This window comes from Mus caroli, unplaced genomic scaffold (genome assembly GCF_978045245.1).
Source record: "Mus caroli unplaced genomic scaffold, Mus_caroli_1 scaffold_9, whole genome shotgun sequence".
NCBI classification, from domain to species: Eukaryota; Metazoa; Chordata; class Mammalia; order Rodentia; family Muridae; genus Mus; species Mus caroli.
This window is the reverse complement of record NW_028227264.1, coordinates 102,757,470-102,778,535: the sequence shown is the minus strand read 5'-3', so window position 1 is coordinate 102,778,535 and position 21,066 is coordinate 102,757,470. Positions and strand designations below refer to the sequence as shown.

General features: G+C 37.0%; 1 protein-coding gene across 2 annotated transcripts in view; it reads left to right on the top strand.

Moving 5' to 3' along the window:
* The window catches only part of Lrriq1 (leucine rich repeats and IQ motif containing 1), a 202,095-nt gene extending 194,410 nt beyond the window's left edge, over positions 1 to 7,685 (top strand). For both annotated transcript variants that reach the window (XM_085843122.1, XM_085843121.1), the window contains exon 27: positions 5,903 to 7,685. In XM_085843122.1, the coding sequence (XP_085699248.1) occupies positions 5,903 to 6,045 (143 nt within the window). In that variant the 3' untranslated portion in view covers positions 6,046 to 7,685. The remainder of the gene's footprint in view (positions 1 to 5,902) is intronic.
* The last annotated feature ends 13,381 nt before the right edge of the window (positions 7,686 to 21,066 follow it).

Below are 21,066 nucleotides of genomic sequence, written 5' to 3'. Positions count from 1 at the left end.
GACAAGAAATTCTCCATGAACAATGGGAAAAGGACAGAGTCTACACAAGAGTCATTAACACACACATGATGAGTGGATGGGTGAACGAAAGCAGTGTTTTCAATTGAAGATAGCAAGTGAACTTGAAAATGCAATCGAGGCTTTAGAGGTTCCCATCTTAAAGGCTATAACAGGCATTTTAGAGATTACTCAAAAGGCACGATTTTGCTTCAAATTTACTTTGGCAAAATTAAGGTGAAGCAAGGAAGAGAGAAGATAATTAAAATTTTAAATACAGTGTTACATCTGAGCAAGAGGGAATCAAATGAGTATCTATGTCAAGCTAAGATAAAAATACACATTTAATTATTTACCCAATCAATGTCACTGTTCCTCAGTTACAGACACTTGTGGACTCATAGATGTCAATATATGGAAACAGAATATAGTTCTGGAAAGAATGTTTTTAAAAATGATTGGAGTGTTTTATAAATAGACTTCACCCAAATCAGCATGACAAATGTACTTATGTAGTCTGACTTTTTAAAATTCTATGTAAGAATAAAAGTATTTAGGAGAAAGTGAGTGTTAGAAGTATTGGTTATTAAATTTCACTCTGTGCATAATGAGATGCACTTTTGATTACATGCTGATGTGTTTAATAAAAGTACAATAATTACCTAATATGAAGTCGAGAAATCATACAACCACAACAATCGGGGCAATGAAAAACAATTACCAATAGAAGGAAGGGTTCTGGGTAACCTGGAGCAGTAGAGGAGAATAGCGGTCTATTTCTGAAACAAATCACACAGTGTTCAGATTTTATTAGCCAAATCAAAACACCACAGTCAAAATCCTCCTGGAGGAAAAGATTAAGATGAACAATAGTGAGAGAATATATTGGAGCAGAACAAGACTTGAGCGCCTTTTGTTTGCTACATATTCTAGCCATTTTTGTGTGTCTGTCCAGAAAGAGGACACAGGGAATGATAAATGATAATTAATTCAACAAACATATACAAAAAGTTGGAAAGCAGTGCATATTGTCTCTTAAAAAGATTCTAAGTGTACATGGTTATTATAGAAGCTCTAAACATGCAAGATAGTCTACATGATAAATTTCTCTATGTGATACATTTTAATTTTGTGTGCGTTCTTATTTCAAAATAACTATTCGTTGTCAGTGCTAAATATTTCTGTTATACATGTTGACATTTTAAATTTTCAAGTCCCAAAAATAAAAGGAAAATGGAAACATAGGTACCTTATGTATCATAACACTGATAACGAACTCTGTGGATGTCTTTGTGTCTATAAAGTGTATACAGCCTACTATTTTCATTATTTGTCTCTTAAATAGTAAGAAGAATAAAAATAGGCCAGATTTGATGGTGCACTCTTTTAAGTCAGGAGACAGAGTCAGACAGATCTCTGAGTTCCAGGTTTCCCTTGTTTACATAGTGAGCTCCCAGGCCAGCCAGGGCTACATAGATTTATACTCTTCCAACATCAAAACAAACAAAAAAAAAGACGTATAATTTTCATTGATCAGTTGCAATTTTTGGAATTAGAAAGGTTCTGTTAATAACTTGCAATCTATAGAAATAAAATTTAAAATCCCAAAAGCAAGCAGAAGAACAGGGAGGAGATCTGCATGTGGTCTATGTCACCTAGGCATCATTACCTGGATTCTTGGTGTGGAATTTTAAATTTACCTACTTGAACTTTCTTCAGACCCAAGATTGAACAGAGCAGTCATCTTTAAGAATGTTGTCACTAAACCACCTATCAAAGAAAACCCATGGTGGAACATGTGACTCTAGCTATATATGTAGCAGAGGCTGGCCTAATCAGTCATCAATGGGAGGAGAGGCCCTTGGTCCCGTGAAGGCTCTATGCCCCAGTATAGGAGAATGCCAGGACCATGAATGGGAGTGGGTGGGTTGGGGAACGGGGGAGGGGGAAGGGGATAGGAGGGAAAATTAGGAAAGGGGATAACATTTGAAATGTAAATAAAGAAAATATTTTTTAAAAAATGTTGTCATTTGAAGTCTGTCCTATTTACTCTGCTGTGAGCTTGACCAATAAACTAATTCATAGCACTTAAACTGCTGTGAATGCATTGCTGCTAAAAATTTGTTCTGGTCACCTTCATTAAAATGTTGTTTTTTTCCCCTCCATGCTTTACTTACCCTGTATCTGCCGTTAAGTATTACAATATGGGAAGGCCTTTGAAAAGGTTTTTGTAACCAGACACATAGTGTGGGCTATACTGATGAGAATCCAATGACGTATGACTATACATCTTGAGATCTCTATTCTGACCTGTTCAACAGTTATTTTTATACATACCAGGAGAGTCATTCAGAGCATCTTACATATTAAATTACTTGTCAAAACACAGTACATATAGACCTTGACATTGGTTAAGGAACCAAGGATTAAATCTAAAAACAATAAAAAAAATGTTTTATTTTTTTCTTATGACCAGAACAAATCTTGAGCAAAACATAGATCATGTGGCAAAGAGGTGGCTTCTTGGGGAGTAGTGCCCACTCTTGAGGAAACATTTTCAGCACAAATTTAAGAGAACAATTGTCTGGCTTCTACAATCAGCTGCAAATACTCTGTAGATTGTTGTTAAAAAGTAAAATTCAGAACAATTATACTGCAGAAAAAGACTGCTAAAATCCCCTAGGCCTTAGTTTTCTGTTCCTGGAGATCTCTTCAGTGTGGTATGTCTAACTCCACTATCAGTTTCTTGAAGCAAGAACCTTTGGCTATTTTATTTCTATGTGGGTAAGTAATTTTAGAACGATTATACATTGACCGTATTAAATTGCCTTTTACTTCTGTGCTTCATTCTTGGAGTAATCATGAGATGAAGTAATGATGCTGTTATGAGCGCCAATACGTGATTCCTTCACAGTTGTTTTTGCTCTTCAATTTTTTTCAATGTGTCTAGTGATTTAAGAGTTTATATGATAACAAAGACATGCACTAATGCAATGAGAAAATAAGCCATATGGATTACTGCTTAAATTGTTCATTTTCACATAGCAAGATAATAAACTCAAGCTCTTAATCACACCTAAACTATTGTCTTAGAAAATGCTCTCTGTTTACCACAGTGTTGCTTATTTTAAAGCCTAATTCCCCAGTTGTCAATTCACTAACAGCATACTTCACAACTGCAGTGAATTTGACCCATAATGTTTTTTAAATTGTCGTTATTATTTTCCAAATGAACTGTACTAGGAAAAAAAAAACTGTATAAAAAGCCTTTGTAAACACAGGAGCAGAGTGAGGATAAGTACAAGATCTGAGGGCTCATCAGTAAATCCAAAATGACAATGGCCTGAGAGCAGTATTAGGAAAACCAATAGGCCACCTGGTACATTTTTAGTAAGAGAATTCTTCAGGATGCAGAAACACTGTCTAATTAAAGGCTGCTCGCTTTCTTTCTTTCTTTCTTTCTTTCTTTCTTTCTTTCTTTCTTTCTTTTTCTTTCTTTCTTTCTCTCTCTCTTTCTCTCTCTATTTCTCTCTTTCTCTCTCTTCCTTTAACATGCTGTTTTAATTAATTTCAATCTAATTTTAAAATAATTGTTCTGGAAGTATGTAAAATTATCTATAAATATTTAAATAATGTGGAGATACTGTTTAGATGCTCTTTGGCATTTTGGTTTCAAACTTTTATCAAGGACAAAGTGTTTGAATAATACATGCGATTAGATAGCTTCATGAAGAATACTATTAACCACATAATAAGCTACGTTGTTGGCTTCAGTTTTAAAGCTCATACATATTTCTACCTATTACTTTGAATAGTGCTTGCAACAACCTAATTTATCTCTCTCTATTTGAGCAACACATTTGTCTAGACAGTAGTGAAATTAATGCTCACTCTCTATTAATGTCATTTTAATATATTATTTCTCAGATGACTTACAATCCTACACCGTCTTAGCCATATATATTCCCATTCATTCATATATATATATATATATATGTGTGTGTGTGTGTGTGTGTGTGTGTGTGCGCGTGTGTGTGAATATATACATTCTAATAAAAATGTGCATGGTGAGTTTTAGCTGCTGGAGTGTAATGACAATTTTCTCTCACTGCTTTTTAAAAAGGCTAAAGTAGACTTTCCAATCTTTTATTTGGGGAAAAATTAAATTAAATCTTTCCAATCTATAACACTGTGAAAGAGGATGTGTTGTCAGCATGCTCCACTGGCAGGCTTTAGGCAACTGGTTTATCATCTGGGAAATCTCTGCTTCGAGTCCAGCTCATACCTGTTACTTGAGTGCACCCCTCCTTTCCCGTTCTCCTGTCTCACCAACAGGGATAGATTTAACACAGGCTAAGTCTGTCCACATGTGGAGGTTAGCTTCAGTTGTCATTTCTCTCACTTACTCGTGTCTATGCTGAGATTTGCATCCAGGGGCTGCCAGCTGGAAAGTCTCTCAGCTCCTGAACTGTAGCCTCTTTATGTCCCAAATGCCATTTCTCAAAACAATAGGTTTTAGTCCCCAAACACACACTTTCCACAAATACTCTTTTTGTAGACTGTCAGTAAAATAAACTCCTTTGCAGACCCTTAATAACTTATTTGAATTTGTTTAGTCATGATATTAACACTAGAACCTAAAAGGTACTACAATGCTTATGAAAATATTTTTAAACATGAAATCATTTTGAAGTTCACACTCACATTATCTTATATCAAATTTAAATCACAAAGCACTGCCCACAAAGGACTATCCTTGTGCTAATTCTTTTAGAATGTTTTAAAACGTATTGAAAATTTTTATTAGAATGTATTAGCCTAAACAGAAAAAGGTTTGGGGGAGTTTGTTTGGTTTTGTCTAAACTTATTTAGCTATGATGGCATCAGAATGTTAAGTCCTGTGGTTTGAACCCTTGCCTCAAGCCAGTATTGAGGAAGCCTTGGAATGTGTCTTTCTGCTGCTTTTACAGTGGTTTCCCCACAAACACAGACCAGTTGCTTAATCCCCAGGAGATTTGAAGCAGATGAGCAGAAGTCTTTAGCAGTATTCATGATATAGCCCCTTTGGATCTTGCAGAACAAAACATGCTTTGTCCACTTACACGTTTCTGCCATCACCATTTGTTTTCACCTCTAGCAGTTGCTGTTACTTCTCTACAAGTAATCCATAGCTGGATCCAGATAAAGGAGTCTTAACCCCGCCCACACCCACACCCACACTGCTGACAACATTTTATAGCACCTGGGCACAAAATAGCCTGACAGTTTGCTGTCACTGCAATACAGCTGTAAAGACACTCCCACACCAACCCGCAATGCCTGTGTATCCTCATTCATACATACAACAGCACTGGGGTGTGTCTGTGTGTCTCCGTGTGTGTTTTGCTGGATTGAATTCTGTGGCTGCTCTCCATTTCTATGTTTAATGCACTGTAGATTCTCTCACAAAATCTTTATATTAAGAAATAATCCAATAATTCAACTTTTTAGGACAATTTTAATATATGCTTTACTTCATAAAATACACACCACTAAATAGTAGCCTTTGAAACATAGAAATGTATCGATTGATTATAATTTCCCACCATTGCATAGTCTTGTAGTATTGAACCCACAGCCAGGAAAATAGAACAACCTAAATAGAAAGAAGGAAACAAACACATCTAGTCTATCTCATGGAATTTCTTTTTATTTAACCTAAATGTAATTCACGCCAAACTTTTTATCCTATCACTTTGGAAACAATAACTTAACAAAGTTTTTTATTTTTTTTAACTTTTTTAAAATAAGCTCGGAGAATATAAAAACTTCAAGTACCTGTTGTTGGTTTAGGAGTACCTCTTACTCTAGAGTATCAGTCTACCAGATCATGATAAGTGAAAGCATATTTAATATCACTGTTTAGGTTGCTCGAGCAAGGGCATAATTGCACCAACGATAACACATACAAGACCTTCTACTAAAGAGCGCATATCATTCCGTGACAATCCTGTTCGACTCAGTGGCGGCTGGGGAAGTGGCAAAAAGAAAGCGAAATTCTCTACCTAATGCTTCTATCTCCAGCACTGCAAACACAAGCCCATGACTTAGTTAAGTCTGTGGCTATCTGAGCCTGTTATCAGTTGGAAACAAGGTTTTGGACCATTTCGCTTTTTGTTTCATTATGATAATTTATAATGTTGTCATCCAGAGTTTGCAGTTCCTCTTGCATTCTTGTGAAATGGCCCAATCCCAAAATAATTTTTAAGACACCTCAGGGAAATTTGTATGTACACTTTCTCCTTTCATTTATATTTTATGACACATATTCAAAATTATTCTTTTAGCTATTTTAATATAATATGTAAATGGATGTTGATATTGCTTAGAGAAATGTTACTGGATAATTACTGCATTAAGTTTGAATCTACCAAAATTCTTAGTATCTTAGAACTTATTATGGTAAAAAAGTATATGTACCATTTAAGTTAAAGTGAAATGTGAATTTAAACATTTATCAACCTAATAATTTGAAAGTATATCTGTAATGTTTTACTCGTGTGTTTTATCCTTGCTTATAAGAGGTACATATGAATTCCAATTCTTTAAAACAATTCAGCTCACTCACACATGCTCAATCACTCTAAATTTTGTTAAAGCACCTTTAAATCGCCATTTGAAATTTGTTTTCAAACCTGAAAACGATCATTTGCAAATGTTAGTATATTTTCTTTAATTTCAGACAATTTTTAGCAAGGTCTTACTTGTGTGAGGGTAATTCCCCCCTGTTATCTCAGCAAATACAGTAAGCAGAATGTTGCACTGGGCTCTGGGTTTAGAGGCTCTGTTATTCTGCATCTGGAATGCTTTTCAGGAAGTTAAACCAGGGTGCTCCAGTGACTCTTGGTAGTCTCTCTGTGTAATAGGATCCAGTGAACTTCAGGTTTCTCTTTTTGTTTCTCCTGCTCTCCAGTGAAATTCTTTACCCAGAGATGACTAAACAGATTTCAACATACATTTGTTTACTTTTTTTTTAAAAGTAATCCCCCATGTACTTTTTGGACTCTTGTTGAATTTCAAACCTGTAAATCTCTTTTAACCTGATTGAGATAGAAATGTTAATGAGCCTTGAGCTGTCAATCTATAAAGAAAACACTGATTCATATGTTTCAACCTAGAAATTGAGCTCTACATGTATTTGTTTTGTGAACAGTTGGGCCATCCCTTTGCTAACAACATCCACAAATCAGCATAAAGTAATGATGGAAAATATTTTATCTCAGCTTATTTTCAACTCTGAAGGAGAAAAACCACATTAAAACTGTCATTGATAGGGTTTTATGGTTTGTGAACCTCCCCAATGAAGTGGAAAGGCTAGTATGAGAAATGAGATGTTTATTATTAAACTGTTTTCATATATAAAATAACCCTCATACTTTTTTCTTCTGTAACTTTTGTGATTTTTTTCATAATAATAATTGTGAAGATCAGTGGTATTGATGCTCTTAAATTTGTAGGCAATGATTAATAAATGTCAATAAAACTGTTTCTGAATTATGGTGTTTAAATCATAGGTTCTTTGTAATGTGGTTTGTTGCACCTACCCTGAAGTGAACATCCAAAGAACCTTATAATCTCAAACCTGTCATTTTGTCATACTGGGTGTATGTTTGTGTTCATGAAACTAATATTTTTGAAATTTAATAAAACATTAAGTGTTTGAAAAAAGAATTGTTTCCTTCTGCTTTCTTTAGGAGACATTCCTACAAGTTTGTCTATCTATCTATCTATCTATCTATCTATCTATCTATCTATCTATCTATCTATCTATCTATCTATCATTGTGGGTGTGTCCTTGTTTCTTTCTGTTTCTGTCTCTGTCTCTTGTGGAGAAGAAGAAAGAGAGGGGAGGGAGGGAGAGAGGGAGGGAGGGAGGGAGGGAAAGAGGGATGGAAAGAGGGAGGGAGGGAGGTAGGGAGGGAGAGAGACTGGGTAGTGGACACCAGGGGACCACTCTCAGGAGCCAGTTCTCTCCTGCCACCTTGTGGGATCCAGGATGGAACTTATCTTGTCAGCACTGAGCCCAAGTGTCTTTACAGGCCCAGCCATCTTGCTAGCCATTGAGGCATTTTAAACAAATAATTGCCTTTAGAATTCAAGAAGATAAATATATCAGCCTGACTTATCAGGTATCTGACAATGAATTTTATACTTACAGTAGCAGACATAGTCATTGGTACTATTCAAGTGTCCAACTGACTCTCTTTATGGGAAGCTGTCGTATTTTTAACACCTTCTGAATTAGATTCTTCTCTTCCTTTCTCTATCCTCTTGTTGGTGCAGAGGACTAACCAGGATTTTTTCATTTTATGTTTTTGTTTTGTTGTTCTTTTTTGTTGTTTATGGTTTGGTTTGGTTTTGTTAGGTAGAAATGGTTATACTAAATCATTATACAATAAAAGCCTGATGAAAGTGTTAGATGAGTTATTTAGAGATTCCAAAATGTTTTGATATGAAACTCAAATACACTGGCTTGTAATAAGAGTCCCTTCTCAGAGTCTGGGCCACCAACTCCACCTTTGTGAACACAGTAAACATGTTGTTGTTAAGATATGTTACAAATATCTTTAGCCTACTACAAGTCATTCCACTTCACTATGAGCTGTGCACCTCAGTCTCTCCACTGTCTTCACAAATGAGTTGTACCTATAAATGGTATAAAAGCTTTGTGTGACACCTCTTGCCAAGCTTCTGCCCTCCCTCCCAAATACACATATGATCAGCTATTTGTAAGGAGCTCAGATTTTCCCTAAACCAAAACATGAAGTGAAGCTTTTTGTTTGCTTTTCTTAGAACCCATGTCCCTGTGGTCAGCATTTTAAGGCAAAGGACAATAGGTGTCAAGAGTTTTCTAGTAAAAAGAACTGTGGGAGGTAAGCATGATGTCCTGTCAGCGCTCGGGGAGGAAGTCCTCATGAAGCAACCTGGACTAGTGGGCTGTTTGATCATGTCTGCTATATCATCATTGTCTTTTTCTCCAGACTAAGCACTAGCTAAAGCACTATAAGTGGATTCTTTCTAGAAACCTTCATATTTTGTTCACCAGGCTTTTGGTATGTAGCTCTGGCTGATCTGGTATTCACAAAGTACCCAAGGTGTATTTGAACTCATGGAGATCATCTGCCCTCAACCTTAATGGGGTTGTCAGTTTTTCTGTGAAACTGGGGACGGTGGTGGGGGGGAACAAATAATTAATAAAACATAAAAAATACCTTGTTCTCCCTGACTTATGTTTACAATTGCTGAGTCGCTGTCCTCTGTATCAGCATTACTACATTGTGTCTTCAGAGACCTTTATATTTGAGAGCCAGATGTTAGGCACACTGCAAGTCCATCAGTAGTTTACAAAATCCTGCCTCATTTGCTAGATGTAACCAGATAAGTAAATGGAAAGTCTTGTCCATAATGAGTATGCCACTGGAATTAATGAGAATTATGAATTTGCTGTAATTTCTGTTAAAGATACTATCGGGATTATTTTCGGATCCTAGTAGAACTACTCTGGTCTATCACTGGGAATTACAAATGCAGTAGGAGGAACATATATAAAGTTTCTGACAGCTACAGCAAACATGCCAAAAACTGATAAAAGTCTTTTTATATTCTTTAGTCTTTTATATACGCCTCACTGCTCACAAGCAATTGGTTTTAATAACCCCATATTATATAATTAACATTCTCTAGTCCCTTATATAAGCTGTGTATATGTGCAGGACCAGCATGTGTGGGTAAGGGTGGGAGAGAGGAACTTGTCTTACAGTGGAAAACTCCAACTATGTTATCCCTTAATATTACAACATAATAAAAGTTATGGATTAAAGGAAATTTTAGATTTACACATTTATAAATGTATAACTATTAATAAATAAATCACCAAACATATTCCAAATCAAATACATAAAGGCCAAATTTATTACTTTAAACTTTGAAGTGGATTTGAGGTTTCTATTGAAAGTTACTGGATTCTAGACTTCTCTACCAAACTTCATGTAGCATCAGAAAATTACAAGGAGACGTCGTAAGTCAGGGTCTGTTTCTCATCTCTCTGCATCACTGAAATTTGGTCTAACCATGGATTTTTTTATGCACTTCAAAATGAAACCAATGTTTAGAATAACTCAATATGATACATAGAACAAAGTAAGAACTCAGCCCAGCAGCCTTACCCTGCTCAGTACATATTTTGGTATGAAGCATATGGAAGAAAGTGAAAAGAACATGTTTTTTATAATCTGTCTGACCCGTGTTATATTCCTCACTTTGATGAATCATCTTGCACAAGTGATAAACTCTCCAAGGTTCTTCTCCTACCATTAAATTAACAATACAATACACAGTTTCAGGCCTCTATGAGGTCAAATAATAAATTGTATGAGAAGCCTCAGTCTCAGTTTCTTGGTTGTATGCTGTCAACAATAAATAGTAGCATGGCACAGTAAAGCTTTCCAGACTAATCTCCCAAACTGAACCCAAAATTTCTTTAAGCAGACCAAAAGTAGATCAATTCTGAATAGCGTACTTGGTAAGTCTTTCCATAATTGATGGAAATATGTGCTTAAAAGATCTGTAAATATTGGCTTCTCTAGATCTTTCTTGAGGTGAGTGTAAAGTGCAACCTCTGAATACTTGTCTTGACTACCCATCATTTAAAGCCTGTAAAAACTTTGGGATTATAAAATATATTTATTTTAAATTATTTTACATCTACGTATGTTTGTGTTTGAATTCTGTAATGAGTCAATTCTCTCCTTCTACCATGTGAGATTGGGATCAGACTCTGACCTTGGGAGTAAACAATAAAAGGTCCTCCCCACTGAGACATCTTGCTTGCTCCCAAAGTATATATTTCCAATAGCATGTTAACTAATTTTTTCACAGTGGCAAATAAAATTATATTTATAAAAAATAAAACCAGCAGCCTAGTACTCTGTAGGAACCATTTTATGCCACAGAATTAACTAGTGAAATATTTTCATCACCAGAGTCACAAAGGGTATGTCACATAATTAACTAGAATGCCCATATTCATTTTATTCATTCTTCTTTCAATGAAAGTGATATTGGTTCACCTCTAGGCATACAAAGCAAATAACATCCACTCTTTAGTTTGAGTCTTAATCTTTACTCAGTGTTTAAATCTTGATATATTTTATATTGAGTAGCAAAAAACCCTTTTCTTCTCATATATTAACTTTTAAGTAAGTATCAATCTATACTTAATAAATACTCTTTTGAAGTTTCATTTTAATATTCAAGCAGCATTTAAAACTGGAGACAAGAATAATTAATTCTAAATGAGGATGGTCATGGAAAGGGCTTTTCCATATTCTATTTCATCCTGAAGGATGAGTTGATGTCATTGAATCATTTTTGGCAAAGGAATGCATCCAAAACAAAATATTTTAAGACCAATCTTAAATCTGCCACACACACACAGGCAATAGAAAGTAGCAGAAACAAGGGAGTTGGTGATAGGACAGAAGTTTGGGTGCCTATGGAGAGATGGAAGGGAGTTAACGGAGAGATGTTACTAACAAGGGGTAATAAAGCACACTGAGAGCCATAGAACTTTTAGTCCCATCACGGTGTGGCCTTTATATGTTTTGTGACTGTTTCTGAAAACACATCCACAATAATATTCCCGAGGAGTATTATTATAAGTAACTATTAGAATTTTTTGAGATAAGCAAATATTAATTATATATGTGTATGTGTGTGATTAACATTAAATCTGTAGGTTTACCTATACCAAAGCTCCTACTTAAAGAATGGAATGGTTCCTTTACTTGTCCTTGGAAGACAAAATCCCAATGATATACAGAGAACATTATTAACTTTTAAAACTCTGGTAAGAGTTCTATATGTTGATGCTTAAATCTGAGTGAAGAACTCTACCCCACATATGATTTCCTTGGGTCTTTCAAGCAATCTGTGCTGCTTCTAAACCCAGGATGCCTGGGAAAAAGCTAAAGTTTCCTAACAGTATTTCCAAACATTGGGAGGCACTTATCTTCCATGGCAGTACCACAGACCTAAGGGATGAAATAACAGATTGTTTTACTTCTCATAGTTGTGGATGAGCATCTCTGAGCATCACAGTGCAAAGTGCTGCCGGAGTCTTGGTTATGGTTTTAAGGAAGCCATTGTTGTGCTGTGGGCTACATAGAGTGGGAAAATACTTTCCCCAACCTTCATCTCTTCATAAGGGTAATAAACCCATCATGAGACTCTACCTCTTGTCCTAACCACACCTTGATTTCTTCCAAAGACTTCATCTCCAAATGCTGCCTGTTGATTATACGACTCTAACACATACATTTGGAAGAGAAGAGCGATACCTTTAGCACAGAGAAAAATCTTAAAGCAATACATTTTGCCCCCAAAAATTCGATATAGTATTTTTCAAACGTTTTACAATAATAGCTTGGGGTAGAAAGTGAGCCCTTGTGTGGTAACTGCATTTGGTTTTGGTTATAGGGATAATGAATAAAGCTAAGAGTAAGACACTAACTAGTTCCTTGAGTGACAAAGGTCTTGGAAAATGTGTGTTACAGGCAACACTTACATGTTTATATCCTAAATGAATAGCAAGTGGTGGCAAGTACACTTATTTTCATGGTACACATATCTCAGTGCCTAACTGCATGCTGTGCACACATACTTTAGACATAACAATATTATGAAATGTGTTTCCTATGTATGATTCTTGATTTAAATCCCACATTCCTTCTCTTTTATTTTCACATCCCAACCACAGTTTCCCTCCCACTTCCCCTCTTTGCTCCTCCCCTTTACCTAATCCCACCCTATCCCAATCTACTACTCCTCTGTTCTCTGTTTCTCTTCTAAAGAAAAAAAAAAAAAAGGCAGACTTCCCATGGATCTCAACCAGCCATGGCATATCAAGTTGCAACAGACTAGGCACCTCCTCTCCTATTAAAGCCAGACAAGGCAATCCTGTAGGAGGAAAGGGTTCCAAAGGCAGGCAACAGAGTAAAATGACAGCCCCTTCTTCCACTGTCAGGAGTCCCAGGAGAAGACTAACTTATACAAGTGTAACATATGTGCAGTAAGCCTAGTTCATTATTCATTTCTTTTGTTGTTGTTGTTGTCTTGTTTATTGAGAGAGGGTTTCTCTGTATAACAGCCCTGGCGGTCTTGGAACACATTTTGTTGACTAGGCTGGTCTCAAACAGAGATCTACCTGCTCCTGCCTCCTAGGTGCTGGGACTAAAGTTTTGTATCACCATGTGTGGCAAATTTCATTTTCTTTAATGGTTGAATTGCACTGTTTCTTTGGTGAACCATTTTCATTTCATATCACCATTAGCTTATATCCTCTTGATTCATAGAATTCATTGAGTGATTTTTTTCCATCATTAATTTTGAAAATTACATTAAAAATAAAACCAATCACTGTCCTACATAGCTAAGCATATTAGCTGTTTTTATATTCACTTTCTACCCTGGGATGAAAATTGTCCCCATTTTGCACACAATGATGGAGAACCAGAATATTGATATCGCTTTTCCATCATCCTCAGCAAACAGGTGGTAAAATCTAGATATACATGCTGCGACTTTGAATGTAGCCCTCATATAATTATTACTATTTTGGCACTATGGGTAAATAGATATGAACGTCTATTATGACCAACATGTATATCATGAGAGATTCAAACATCTATTAATAGCACATTCAAATGTTACATATTTTGAAATTACTAGTGGCAGAAAAACATTTTTTCATCTTAGTAAAAGTTGATCCTTATTTAGAAAACAATGGTACTCATTTTCTTGCAAAGCCATTCCATAGATGGACATTCCTTCAAGGGTTAAGAATATCATTTGGAAACACTGATTTTAAAGACATTTGTACAACCCATATGCACCACTCTAAAATCTCCAGTAGTGTGCAGCTATGAGAGCTATCCCACTATAGCCATAGGGATCATTAATTGTTAAAAACTTTTTTTAACTCAAAAAAGTTTATTTCTGATCCAAAGCTGTCCAGCTTTAATCATCCATCCATGTATCTTCTCTTGGGTCAAAAATCTCCAGTTCCCTCAACCATTCTTAGGATAGACTTTTTTTTGACTCAGTCACAGCCACTACAAAAAAAGAAAAATTTAAATTCTGACTTTAGTCTACAAAAACATTTTCCAAAGTATCTCTCAGTGTAAGATTTCTACATAGCATGATTTACAGTATGGATCTGAACTTTCTTCTGTGACCAATTTCATTTCTGTTCCTGTAGGGTAAGTAAAATTTGTTTTGGCTTAGTAACTAAGTCACAGGGTAGATTTGAAGTATCCTAGGACCTTCCTTGTTCAGAACCTCACAAGCTTTTTTTCCTTTATGTTTTTAACCTTAATTTACAACTTGGTGTTTCTCTCTACTGATTTAATTCAGTCATCCTTCCTCTTCCAAAGATCTTTAAAAAAAATTAACTAGTATATTACAAACAAACAAACAACCTATCTAAAAAGAGTATCCTTTGAGTTTCAATTAATTTAATGCTCATCAACAGCAAAGCTACAGAAAAGCAAGAGATTTTACTTGATATATTATTACTTCTGGAGCTAAAAAGTTGCATAATTAATTGTAGAGATCCCCTTGCATCCTATACCTGCTTTGGTTCAACTGTGATCTAAATGGTTAGATACACAATGAAACCTACATACCTTAAAGGAGACACAGCCTACTTCATTTCATTTTAAAAATGAAAAGTACTTTAAAGTTTCTTCCCTTAATTCTTTTTGCCAAGAATTGCATTTCTTTTAAAATGCTAAGACCGTATTCAAGATTTATTAACATTAGAAAGAATTCGAGATTAAAGGGCATTCTTACTCAAAATAGAATAATGAGTTACTTAGATTTGCTTAATTCAGTTCAATTATTGAGCCAATCCTAACACAGAGAAAGACTGGCTGTATAATTCTCTCCCCAAAAGAAGCACATATGAATCAAATACAGTGTGAAAGAAAGAACTCCAAACACCTCAATCAGAAACGCACACACTACTGGAGTTAGGTTCCCCTATAACTAATTGCATTAAAGCCATTTTCTCCAAACAGTCGCTTTTACAATTAAAACCCTCCTTATTATACTGCACAAGTGTGAAAACCGAGCAAGAAAATGAGAAGAAATTTTTCTAAAGGATTTCCTTTCTTTTTTGGTATCTTACAAAAATTCTCACCTTAGTGGTTACAGGAGCAACAGTAAATATTGGCTCTGCTCATTATAAACAAGTTTGTGTTCAAGCTTGTGTGGTTTGAGAGAGCATCTATGAAGCAGGACTCCATTTACTTTTTTTTTATTTTTATTAATTTTTTTTGACTTGATAAAAGGGTGCATATGTGAGTGTGTGGTGCTGGAATTTGAAAGGTGACACATTTCCCTGGCGATCTGGGCACCCCACTTTTGTAGAAAACTTGATATCAACCACAGCACCTTGGTAAAGGTAACCTGTCAGCTCTGTTGAATGAAAAAATGACAGAAAATCTTCGCTGATGTTAAGTTTTTACTTGAGAGCAAAATCTTAGAAGCTAAGGGGAGGAGACCCTGCATTTCAGGATTAAGCCAGAAACAGCAAGGAGACTCGCAGAAAACCTGGCTTCCCGAAGTGCTGAGAACGGATCCACTGTCTGATCTGGTGAAGGTATGTGAATTTAGGGAACTTATCTTTCCACTCACCGCATCCATAAACACACAAGCAAATAACCAGGCTGCTAAGGAGCTACTGTCAAACGTACCTGCGTCCCTCCTCCTGTTGCCATTTCTAAGTCTGCAGCAATTCCTGTATGTGGATTAATTCTGATTCCTAATCTGTGAAACAAAAACGGCACTGTCTTTGCCAAGGGACGGTTAGATTATCTGTTTGCCAATATCAATATTTGGATGGAAAGCTTAAAATATGTTGTTTTTCCAGGAGTTAGACTTTAAAGGAGGGGAGCACCGCTTATGCAATACTAGCAGCAAATCGGTTAACCACTAACTTCTTTCTTGTTCAAGAAGAGGCACTTTCAAGTTTCCATTTGGAAGCGAAACTCCGCTCCTTTCACTCAGAAGAGACCCCCCCCCCCCCACTTCTGCGTGCTTACACAAAGACACTTCTCTGGTTGCAGTTCACATTGCCTAGGTTGCCTAGCGACTCTAGACTGCCTTTTGGCAACCTTGCCTCTACTCCAGATGATCAATACCTTCATCTCTCAAGACTTCCTGAGGGAGGTTATTCTATCCTGGAGGGCGAGTCTCACTCAGGTGAGCACCAGGTGTAGATTCACCTCCAACTCTGTGAGGTAACAAGCTCTAAGAACTATAATCAGATAGACCTGACAAGCTACCAGGTGAGGGTTTGGGCTCAGGGTGCAAGTTCACTCAGAGAGGGAGGGACCCTCCTTGCAGCTCTGTATCCAGCATGCAGCTCCTACAGATCTGGAGACCTCTGTTTACCAAATTCTACTTAGAAAACTCTGCGAGATAAAAATCACTTGTCCAAATGCACTCACTGTGAGAGACAAGGCAGTTTTGAGGAGAGAGAAGCATGACTATTGAGCTTCATCTCTCTCTCTCTCTCTCTCTCTCTCTCTCTCTCTCTCTCTCTCTCTCTCTCTTTCTCTTTCATATTTTATTGATTTTTCTGAAAGAGTTAGTGCACTCCCCTTTTACTCTCCCTCTAGAAATAAATCCTGGTGTAACAATTGTGTTCTTGTCATCTTTGTCTTCGTCGTCGCTGTCCTTAGGTTCATGAAGCTGGAAACACCATGATTAAGAAGTTGTTAGATTTCCAGTAAATGTCAGGCCTACCAAACAGTGCTAGATTTACCATCTCAGCTTCCAAACCTTGTCTTCTTGAGTGGAGTCAAAGGGCAGAGGAATGGAGGTTCCTGGTGGGGGAGGTACTCAGACAGGAGAAGGTTTCTCTCTCTTTGAACCTGCCTTGACTTTACCTATGTGGCTCACCCTCATGGACTTGTTTTAATAGCCATGGACTTTACACTTAATGTAGTTTAATTCTAGTGCAAAGGGGAAACATCTGTCAACGGAGCTCAAAATCTATACTGTGATTTCTTCTTAAAAAGTTTGCACATGAGAGATTAAAAAGCTTACAGATACTCACACATAGCTTCATGAGAATAAGCATGTCTGTCTTTAAGACATAACCCCCAAAAATCACTAAGGAAAGTAAACTCAAAATGTACTGAATTGAAATGAAAGCAAATTGTTTACCAAATATGATATTAGGAAGTAAGTTTTGAATGATTAATAATTTAATAGTGCAACTAGGATTGGTGAATTGAGTTCAGTTGAATTTCTTTACCACTTAAAAGTATAAATGTCATGTGAAAACTCCAACAATCTTCTATGTCCTGAACACTTTAGAACAACTAACACAATTTTAAAAAGAATTGGAGTTAGTTATCTTTATTATCTCAAACAGAGCTATTATTTTATATAATAAAATAAACTATTATTGTGTAGCTACTATATGTGTACATATATATGTATGTATATATATGTATATATATATAATCATAATGAAACAATAGAAGCAAATGGCTTTAATATTACCAGTTGCTAAATAAGTCAAATTATCACTGGAATCTTTTAAATTTAACTTGGATCCTGTAGAACCACAGAACTGAACTCAATGCCACGCCCTCTCTCTTGATGAAAAGTCAACTCTGAAAAGCTATTCCTGGAACCAGCTGAAGTTCATGAACAAATATATCGCTCTGAAAACTCGTGAGTTTCTTTGAAATACCAAATAATATTACCATTATGTCAAGATACACATCATTCATATTGTCAGGGGGCTTTGTAACCGCACAGTTGAAAGACTTCAAGATTCATTTAACATTCACAGCATTATTGTGTACGACTCAAGGCTCCTCAAACAGGACAAACTCAACACTTGTCTGTTGGTCTCTAGGCAAGTTTTCCAGGAGTTATTATAACTTGAGACATATTTTAAATAGCTCTCTCTCCTCACTCTCTCTCTTCCCAGTAGAGTGTGTGTGTGTGTGTGTGTAAGCTACCAAGCTTTGATGCAGTATATATGTCTGTATCACTCCTCTAAAGAACTGCAGGAAGACTACAGATGAAGCCAGGGAAGGAGCACACATAAACAAGAGGCCACCTGGCTTCCTGCCATGATACATGACATTCAATTATTTTAGTCCTTTTTCATGAGAGTTTCTCTCTGCAGCTCCTCCTCCCCTCTCCAGACCATTGCTTTTCTACATTTGGTATACTTTGCCTGATTTAGCATGCATGCATGTCCTTCAACCCCAAGCTTTACCCATAAGCCCAAAACACTCTCTACAATATGAAAGTGCTAAGAGTAAATTTTGGGAATCTTATCTTGACATGCCCACTATTACCATATAAGCATTATATCTCATTATGTGAGCAAAGAAAAAAAACTAGAATGGTCCACATGTTATCCTTTCTATAGCTTTGATGTAAGTAGAAGTATCTTTCATGTCCAAAATTAAAATTACATTTGCATAGGGAAAAGAATCTTTCAAAGCAGTTCTAATCTGTAAATCTCTCTCTCTCTCTCTCTCTCTCTCTCTTTCTAAGTGAAATGAGTCAAATTGCCCTTTCTGGTAAATCGCCCACGTAAACTTCTAATTAGGTACTCCTGAAGAAGAGTGTAAAATAATAATTTCAATAGAATTCTCAAATAGCTTTAGCTCTTGATTTTATTTTGATGTTCATTCCTTAAAGGGAAACCAAACAAAACTTCAAAAACACCCAAATCATATGTCTGTATGGGAGACTGCCAGCTGGAGGAACAATATTAGGTGTGACATGCGAAGGGAGCAATCCTCTCCATGAAATTCCCTCTCCCTGTTTGTAAGCAGAGGAATGCCACCAGAGGAATGCTTTAGCTGACCAGACAGATCTTAATTACCAGAGGAGCAAACAGCCAAGGCCTTAGCCCAAATACTCCTCTTAACCCTCTCCAGATCTCTTGGCCTTCCACCCTGAAGTCCTCTGCAGGTGCTGAGACTCCTGCAAAGGCTATGAAACTCCCAGGGATCCCAGAGGGCTGGAATCCTGAGATGTCCGGCATGCTTTCAGGCTTAAAAAAAGAAATGTCCCTTAATCTCTGTGGATACACTACCCTCAAAATTCAAATGTGAAAAAAAAAAGCAGATAAGAAAAAGTTTTGACAGATTGGGTTAAGTAAAAAGAAGGAAGGGAATCCTGACTTTAGATCACAAGTTTTGAATGTGCAAAGTATGTGCAGAACTGGTAAGTGAAGTGGGGAGCTTGAAATGACAGGCTGGGGCTGGAGAGGACAAAAAAAAAGCCACCTAAGTTCATACTTAATTAACTGGTTCTTCCTTCCCAGTTGATCGCTTACTTTAGGTGATTAAAAATCAGGAAGGGTTAGGATGGTGCAAAAACTAGAAGAAGAAGCCAATTTAAAAAACTGAGTGGGTGGCATGCTGGATCTACATATATATAGAGAGAGCACTTATCCAAGTATTTAAGTCTATGTTTGGTGCTATGTCCCAAAACATCAGGCCAACGCAGTCCAGGTGCAATGACCTCCCAGTTGATTCCACTTCTTTGTGATTTCCAGAAACCATTCAATTATTATTGCCTTAATTAGTATTCTAAATTTAATATTAATGCTCTACTGGCTAGGGCTGTGTCATTGCTATAAACTCTATCTCAACCCCTCAAAATCTATTTAATGCAACTCTTGGCAACCAAAGACTCAGCTTCTTGCCAAAACCTGCAGATTATGCATTCGTTATGGGAGTTTGCCATTAACTGTTGCCTCTGTTATGGTCTCATGTGGTTACATGTCACAAAACGCAAGGGGGGGTTCCGTGTAATAGATTTGAATTTTCAGGAGGTTTCCGGGATCTCAAGTGGGTGGGTGACACCTTGGACCCCACCCCTGAAACCACTTTGGTCAAAAGTGGGTTTGGGTAATGGGGTGGAAAAGGCTTCCGAAGCTGCAGTTGACCCGGACTACACAGAAGTTTCCCCCCTAAATCGGACCAAGTCTATTGGTATACAAGTGCTGGAGAGCTTGTATCATATGTCTTTGATTTAAAAGACACTGAATATTTTTTAGGGAATTTGGGGCTCCTAAAACGCATATTTATAAACAGACTGACAAAGCTCCATGTCATAGCTACGTTTATAACTGGGAATTCTCTGCATAGTTCTTCATCAGTCATAGGAGCGCTTACTGTTGTGAATATTTGAAAGACCCATCAACGGTCGTTTGTTTCTTTCCTCTTTCTCGCGTTTATTAGGGCAAAGCAGACTTTCAGAATATTTGGAGGTAAGATAGATTTAAAAGGGAGAGGTAAGATCCTGCAAAATGACCAAGCTAACAAGGAATGAGTGGCTAATTCAACTCAGTCTACCTTCCACCAGGAACAATCTGATAAAGGGTCAGGAAGAATACAGCTTCTCTCTTTGTAAGCAAACTTCACGCACACATTTCCTGGGTTTTTCCTCCCCACTTGCAGGCCACCCCAGAGAAAGTGGAGCAAGCTCCGCCTCGCACTTTGCACTTCAGAGAATGCCCATCTTAGAGCCCTGACTCCCCTTCCGCTAGAGCTCAGGACAGTCCCTACTTTTCTTTAACCCCCCCGCACTCTTGGAAGTTCGTCACTTCGTTGTTGATGGTGCTATCTCAAGGCTTCGGAGAAAACAATTAAAAATATAATAGAACCCGCTAAAAGGCAGAACAGTGTCAATTGGTGGTAGCTCAGCAAAGGGTCCGTCCTTGGGGAGGAAATGTGGTGAACCGGGTGAACATGGCTGCTACTCCTGACACTTCTCAGGTCCTTACGGATGGAATCTTCATTTTTCACTGGCAGCCCCGCCTTTGGGGCAGTGCTAAGCAACAGTTGTGCAGAACATTGTGCCTGGGATCTTTGTTCGCAAGCTGTGTCCAGGTCGGGCGTCAATGAGGGTCCCACCTGTGGATCGAGGACGAAGAAGAATGTGGAAATTTCCGAACCTTGGCGGACAGACACCCGACTGAAA